This window comes from Lactuca sativa, chromosome 3, assembly GCF_002870075.4.
Source record: "Lactuca sativa cultivar Salinas chromosome 3, Lsat_Salinas_v11, whole genome shotgun sequence".
Lineage (NCBI taxonomy): Eukaryota > Viridiplantae > Streptophyta > Magnoliopsida > Asterales > Asteraceae > Lactuca > Lactuca sativa.
In genome coordinates this window covers 163,503,080-163,511,448 of record NC_056625.2, presented here as the reverse complement: position 1 = coordinate 163,511,448, position 8,369 = coordinate 163,503,080, and the positions used below count along the sequence as shown (strand labels likewise).

At 34.2% G+C, this 8,369-nt stretch overlaps 1 protein-coding gene across 1 annotated transcript; it reads left to right on the top strand.

Annotated features, from left to right (window-relative positions):
- The first annotated feature begins 5,303 nt into the window (after nucleotides 1–5,303).
- LOC111913822 (exocyst complex component EXO70E2) lies at nucleotides 5,304–8,041 on the top strand. The gene is made up of 2 exons (XM_023909535.3): nucleotides 5,304–5,535; nucleotides 5,710–8,041. The coding sequence occupies exon 2, from the start codon at nucleotides 5,932–5,934 to the stop codon at nucleotides 7,918–7,920; it is 1,989 nt and encodes a 662-aa protein (XP_023765303.1). The 5' UTR covers nucleotides 5,304–5,535; nucleotides 5,710–5,931; the 3' UTR covers nucleotides 7,921–8,041.
- The last annotated feature ends 328 nt before the right edge of the window (nucleotides 8,042–8,369 follow it).

Below are 8,369 nucleotides of genomic sequence, written 5' to 3'. Positions count from 1 at the left end.
GTGTTCGACAAAAATAACTTATAGCTTTTAAAAGTGTCCGCTTAGATATAACTAAAAGCTACAAAGCTCCCAAAAGCTACTTGAAGTAGATTTTGGATGATGAACATTTGTTTAAAATAAAAGATAAAAATTCCTACTGTCGAATAAATCCATTTTTTATTTGAGTTTTTTCTTAAAAGTTAAAAGCTAAAATATCCCAAAAGCTTTCAAAAGCTTTGTTTCGAATAGACATATAGTGCACAAACCTAAAGATTATCTCTCTCCAAGTTTGCTTAATTATGGTCATAATATTATAATTCAAACTTTAGACATTTACTGCATAATAAATGGTCATTTTCTAATTTCTAGCTAAAACATTAATTACCATTGAATAATAAATTAGTCCCCCTTACTTATTTATTGTTGTTTTTCGATTTCCTCTACTTGTGTAATCTAATAGATTTATGTGTTTATTTATTGTGTACTTAATTTGTTGTGTCTGTGATAATATCTTCTCCATGTAACACATAAAAGACAAGATCAGGTGGTATTGTAAGCATTTGGAACCCTCATGTCTTCGTGTAATCAAAGTATTTCTCCTCCAGACATTTTCTTGTTGTATCAGGACAATGGTTTGGAATTCCGGGCATCACAACCATCGCTAATTTATACGGTACCTCCACAATCAATTCAAGACAAGAGAAGACTATGGTCAGAACTTGTAGACATGAAATAAAGCTTAGATGGTTTTTGGATATCCTTTGGAGATTTCAACGCAGTTCGATATGAGTACAAAATATTCAACTCTAGGTTTTGTAAAACCACCGTGAAAGATTTTAACAACTTCATTGCGGATGCGAGGTTGAAGAAATTCAATCAGGGAGGTAAAAAATACACATATATGTGTGATGATGGGATAAAACTCAACAATATGGATCGATACTTGGTGTGTTCAAATTTCATTGCACAACAACCTCTCACCTCTGTTATTGTCCTACCTCGTGAACACTTAGACCATTCCCCCTGATCCTTAAACCTTCAAACAAAGATTTTGGGCCGCCCTCTTTGATTCTTCAACTGTTGGATTCACAGGGAAGACTTTGACACGACTTTCATGAATCCTTGGCTCTCTTTCAAAGGATTTGGTACCCCTGATATGTTCTTAAAAGCCAAACTCTGGTATGCGAGAAAAGAAATTGGCAAATGGAGAGGTTTAGATACATCTATGGAATCTAAGTTATTAGCTTAACTAAAGAAAAGGGTGGAGGATATTGAAGAGCTTGTGGAATCAAAACCATCATCTGATATTGAATTGAATGAAAGAAGAGTATGCAAAGGCAAAATCAATGAATTAGAGTATTTTGCGAAACAGGACATCCAACAAAAAGCAAAAATTTGGTGGCTAACAGAAGGCGATAAAAATAACCGATTCTATCACAATGCTATTAAAAAACAGGAAAAACAGGATGCATGGTCCGCCGATCAATTGGGAGTGGAGCACCGAACTAGTAGAGATTAAACAGGCTATACATAAATTCTTTAGTAACAAATTCCACGAAAAATGGCTTGTGAGACCTAAACTGGTTAATGAAGAATTTCAAACTCTTTTGGATGATCAAAGGGAGTTCCTTGATTCGCCTATATCTCTTGAAGAAAAAAGACAAGCAGTATAGAGTTGTGGTGAAAAAATCTCCAAGGCCTGACATATACACATTCAAAATTTTGAAACACAAGTGGGAACTAATCAACATGATGTCATCCGTTTCGTGTCATATTTTGAAGCTCATGGTTAATTTGCCAATGGTTGTAATTCTTCCTTTATAACCCTTATACCAAAAGTCAAGGATCAATTGAGTCTGGGAGATTATAGACATATCAGCTTGATAGGATGCATGTATAAGATTATTGCTAAAATCCTTGCAGTAAGAATTAAACCAGTAATTAGATCGGTTGTCGATGAAGTTCAATCAGCCTACTTAGAGGGAAGACACATCCTGGAAGCTCCACTAATTGTAAATGGGATATGTTCATGGGCCAAAAAAAGGAAAAGAAAAGATTTTCTTATTAAAAGTGGACTACAAGAAGGCGTTCGAGTCAATAAACTGGGGATATCTCGATTGGATCATGAAACAAATGGGATTCAGTCCCAAATGGCGGAGGTGGATTCATGGATGTCTATCATCTTCGAGAGCCACTGTACTTATAAACAGATCTCCCTCAGACGAGTTTACCATAACCAAAGGAGTACAGCAAGGAGACCCGCTCTCTTCTTTCATTTTTTATCATGGCAATGGAAGGTTTGAATGTAGTCATCACAACTACAATAAAGAAATACCTCATGCAAGGTCTTCCTTTACCATATGATGGCCCTACCGTATCGCATCTATTCTATATAGATGATGCGATCTTTATAGGTAAATAGAACACCGGGAGCATCAAAAACCTAGCAAGAATCCTCAAATGTTTCCACATTTGCTCCGGATTGAAGGTCAATTTTCAATAGTCGCGTCTTTTTGGCATTGATGTCATTGATTTGGATCTTTAATATCAGTCGAATGTGCTTGGATGTCTTAAAAGCACATTACCTTTCATGTTCCTTGGAGTCCTAGTTGGTGCAAATACATTTTTGAAGAAAAATTGGAGGCTAGTAATCGATAAGGTTCAATCTCGGTTATTTGTATGGAGGGAAAAAACACTCTCTTTTGGGGGGTAGAATTATTTTAATAAAATATGTACTCGGTAGTTTACCCACATATTATTGCTCTCTATTTAAGGCTCCAAATGGAATCATTGAGGAACTTGAAAAGATGAGGAGGAGATTCTTATGGGGTGGTAAAGACTCTAGATCCAAGATTCATTGGGTATCTTGGTCAAAAATCATAGCTTCTAAAAAAGATGGCCGACTATGTGTTGAGACATTTAAAGCTCAAAACTTAGCACTACTAAAGTGACGGTGGAAACTTAAAGAAAGATGTGGAGGACTATACAGAGAATGCATAAATAGTATTCATAACCTTAACATAAAGCCTGTTACTGTAATTGCAAAAACCTCAATGCGTGGGGTTTGGAATAACATAGCGAAGGCTATCAAATCTCTTCCTGAATTTGATATCAATTACCATGAGCTCTTTTTATTGGTTCCCGTATTAAATGTAAAAATACTTTTCTGGAAAGATCGTTGGTGTGGCTTTCTAACTCTACAAGAACGATTTCCATGCTTGTTTAAGTTGGAAACTAGGAAATTCTGTCTGTTTCTGACATAATTACCAACTCAGGACTACAATGGAGATGGAGATCGCAAATTAAAGGGGAGGATATTCTGGAAGATCTGGAGAACTTAAGTTATATGCTACAGGGGGTTAAATGGTTTAGCTTCAATTTGAGCAAAGATGGTGAGTACAAGGTACACATTCTACGCCACAAAAATGATTACGTCCCTACCTCTCTTACAGGGAAAAAAATCAATTGACCTAAGGTAGTGCCAATCAAAATACGTTGCTTTACATGGAGGGCAACATTAGACAGACTCCTAGTGTTACTAAACCTCCTATATAGAGGAATGAAAGTACAATCAACCTTATGCCCTCTATGTAATATTGAACAGGAAACTGGTCCTGTTCTGCTGATGACTTGTCGCGTGGCAAAAGAAACTCGAGAATATATTTTAAATTGTTTTGGCATACCCAATACTACTTTTGATAATGTCAATGAGTTAATTAATGTTGCATCTACATGAGGCAATTATCCAAAGAAAAAGGAAAGGATTACTGCGGTGTTTTATGGTCTATTATGTTATATCTGGGTGGCTAGAAATAATAGATTGTTCAAGGCGATAAATAAAAGTCCAACTAGGATTGCAGACAATGTGATATCTCAAGCTTTTTATAGGTTCAAATTTAGAACATGGAAGGTGAATTGTAGATGGATAGATTGGAGCATTTCACCATTCTGTTAAAACATTTTATCAATTTCCTTTCCTGTACTTGTTTTCCATTGTCCTCGATTTAGTTACTTGCTAATCGCGTGACGCTATTAATATATATTTGCCATTTCTAAAAAGATCAAAAGATTAGAGCAAAGTTTGTTGTTTTTAAAAAATATGCTACTATTTTTAGTTTTATATTCTTATAAGAATTTTACTTCATCATAAAAGAATTCGTCACACGTCAATCCATTAAAATCCCTTTATATTATAATACAACATCTACGTATGGGAAGATCTTTACGCTGAGCCATTGATGCATAAATCGTTAAGGTCCCATGGTGGTGAATAGTTGTCCTCAGTGATGATGGGATGTTTTATAGAACAATGTAAATAGTTTCGTTATTTATTTATTACATTTATCCTTCAATTTATCCATAAACTATACGAGGATACTATCATATTTTTTTGAAGAAAAATACAAATAACATATCATATTGGTAACATGTTTTAATTCAATAATGTTTTCTAACTTAAATAGCTCATTAGCCATTTTGTTTAACGCGAACATTTTAATATAGAAAAACTTGTAAACTAAAAATTCAAAATTCAATTAAATGTCAAATTGACCTAACCAAAATCGATTTAGATAAACATTGATTCAATCAAGAACCAATTTGATTTGCAAAATTATTTTACATACCTAATTAATAAAGCCAATGTTTATAAAATTGATAAGAAGAAAAAGAAGACACACATTTTTTTTTTTTATTTTTTTTTCCAGATAAACATAAAAACAAACCCTAGATTAGTTGTTCTTCGAATGGTTTCGTCCATTTTGTTACAGATTCAAATATTTGTGTGTGTGTTCTTCTTCAATTTGTGTTCTTCATCCGTTCATTTTCTTTGATTTTGTTACAAACTTAAAGAATTTATGTGTTTATGTTATTGAGTTCATCATATTTGTTTTTGATTTCTGAGTTGGAGCATCATGAGTTTGTATATGTTCTTGAATAGATGAAGTTAAAAAATTGATATATGTGTTTTTGATTTAAAAATCGAAAAATCAAATTGTTTTAGATTTTTGGCCTGAAACTCGGAGAAAGACCATGTAACTCTCGCTGGAGTTGCCAAATATGCCAGAAACTATAACAAGTAATAATGATGTTTTTAAATAAGTTAACAAGTTTAATGAGAAAATACAAAAAAAAAAATCAAATATATAAAAAATAAGTAACTTTTAAGTTATTATTATTATTTTTTTAATTCTTAATGTAAAATTAGTTAAACGTCAAAATAAACGGTAATGTTCGTCAACAACAACTTCCAGTCCACCCATGGACTTTCCTAACCACCAATAACATCTTTCCACGTTCACACAACTTTTTCGATGCTTCATCAACGGAGGATTACTCGCTAGAACACGCAGTTTCACAACATCCACTCACACCAAAACACCTCCACCTGCTTCAATTCATTGAACAAGCTCGTTTCTTGGATTTCAGCCATAGAAGAACCTTGATACTTCAACATTTTCGAAAATCGAGAAGGAAAAGGGCCATTGATTGACAGGTTATTGCTGTTCAAATATTCTTGGGTTTTTGTCTTCTTCTGCCACCACAAACTTTTCCCAGGTACCCACCACATGCCATCAATAACTGTAATTGTTTGTACTTTTCTGGACATTCAATCATCGACCACGTTCTAGGAAATGGAGTGTTTTGGACTAATAAATTGGCAACTTTTGATTAATTTGTCTTTCAATTGACCACGAGACTTTAAGATCTCCTTTTTTTTTTGGTCAACAGGAGATTACGAACTTTCTTCTCTTGTTCATGTTCTGGGTTCTTTCATATTCTTTGATTTCATCCTCCTTTTCTGTTTATCCCGTTACATAAATCTCGATTTACATATCCTGTAAGGTGTGGGTTTGAAGTATCTCACAGAACTTTGTTTTGCACACCAAGTGTTCGGTATTATTCCTCTGTGAGTTTGGTGTCTGAATCTCTTGATTGTTTCTATATTTCCGTATGGGAATTTGCGATCCACTGATGAATACACCGGAAGAAGAGAATTTGATAGCTGCTGCTCGACTTATTCTAGGAGAACTGGAGTCGAACAAGAAATTCTCCAATGAAGCAACGAGAATCTTGGAGGATCTAGCCACAAAATTATCATCCATAGTAAAGATCACCAAACCTAAAGATGAAAACGAAGAAGAAGAAGAAGAACTAAGCGATATCAAGATTCGCCTCGATTCAATTCAAGATAAGATCATGACATGGGAGGTGGGTCAATCCATGATATTGGATTCCGGGTCGGATGAAAATCAAACCAACGAATATTTAAACGCAGTGAATGAAGTCAAAACATTAGTCGAAAGATTAGAGAGTTTGAATCCAAACAAAGACACTTCAGAACATGAAGTTTTACTCAAAGCAAACGATGTTCTTCAAACATCCATGGCTAGACTCGAAGAAGAATTCAAGCATATTCTCATTCACAATCAACAAAACTTCGAACCTGAACGTTTATCTTTTAGATCAATTGAAGATGATTGTGTCGATTCAACCTCAATCGTCTCATTTGAAGATGATTCATTTGATGATTCGATTCAAAGAGATAGTATAACTATAAGCAGAGGATCAGAAGTTCATATCATGGATCTAATCAATCCTCAAGTAATCCCTAATCTCAAATCCATTTCTACTTTAATGTTTGACTCAAATTACATCAAAGAATGTTGTAATGCTTTCATAAGTGTTCGAAAAGATGCTTTAGATGATTGCTTATTCATTCTTGAAGTTGAAAAATCAAGCATTGAAGATGTTCTAAAGATGGAATGGGCTACATTGAATTCCAAGATTAGAAAATGGACAAAAGTGATGAAAATCTTTGTGAGAATTTATCTCGCAAGTGAAAAGTCATTATGCGAACAAATTTTCGGGAAAAACGAGGTTGTAAATTCGTGTTTTGCTGAGTCATCAAAAGCTTCAATCTTGCAACTTCTAAATTTCGCAGAAGCTATTTCAATTGGGCCTCATAAGCCCGAAAAATTGATCAGAATTCTCGATATGTATGAAGTTTTAGCCGATTTGAAACCAGATATCGAGTCTTTTTACCAAAATGACCCTGGATCGTACTTAAGAACCGAGTTCCAAGATGTATTGACTCGCATCGGCGATTGCGCAACGACAACATTTCTTGAATTCAAAAACGCAGTAGGGGCAAATCCGTCAAATGCCGCTTTCCCAGGAGGTGGGATTCACCATCTAACTCGTTGGGTGATGAATTACGTTACTACCCTCATCGACTACAGTAATTCCCTAAATACCCTTTTGAAAACCGAAATTCAATTTCAAGATCCATCGTCTTCACCAGACGTAAATCTTGAAGACGATAACGCGAATCAAAAAAACTCATCGTTTTCAATTTCACCGATGACGTCACATTTCCAATCGCTGATGTCACTTCTTGAATCGAACCTTGAAGAGAAATCAAGGTTATATAGAGAAGAAGCATTAGGGCATCTTTTTTTAATGAATAATATTAATTACATGGCGGAAAAAGTCAAAGGGTCAGAGCTAAGAACAGTTCTTGGTGACAATTGGATTCGAAAACGTAATTGGAAGTTTCAACAATATGCAATGAGTTATGAAAGATCGACTTTGAGTTCAATTTTGAATTTGTTAAAAGAAGAAGGGCTTCATAATAATGGAAGTAATTCAGGGTCGATTTCAAAGACTTTGCTTAAAGAAAGGTTACAAGGGTTTTATATTGCGTTTGAAGAGATTTACAAAAGTCAAACGGGATGGTCAATACCGAATAGTCAACTTTCTGAGGATTTAAGGATTTCGTTGTCGTTGAAGTTGATTCAAGCTTATAGAACTTTTGTTGGTAGGTATGGGAATAGTATAAGTGAGAAGTATATTAAGTATAGTGCTGATGATCTTGAGAGTTATCTTTTGGATTTGTTTGAAGGGTCTCCAAGATCATTACATAGTTTTCATAGAAAGTGATTTCGTATTTCTATTAGGTTTTGTGTTTATATAGTTGTTTTGAATTTTGTTTTTGTAAGAAAAGTGTTTTGTTGTGTGTAAACATTTTTGTTTAAGTTATGATTGTTACATTATGCATTGATATTTGTATATTACTATATTATATGAATTTGTCAATGTTGGATTGTATTACATGAATTTTTGCATTGCAAGGTTGATATGAGTAGTCATAGTGATTGTTGCTCTTAAATTCTAGAATTGAAGACCTTAATTTCAAGATCAATCATATGATATTCAAAAGTCAAAGTCAAACGATGGTGAGGCTAACTTTGGTCTTCCAATTTATTTGTATAAGAAAACTAAATTTTTTCCAAATTCGACATGGGGTAATCATGGGTTTTATTTTGACTTTAAAAGTCAAACAATCGGCCTAGGATGAGATCATGGTGTAGCTTCACGGGTTATTGTAG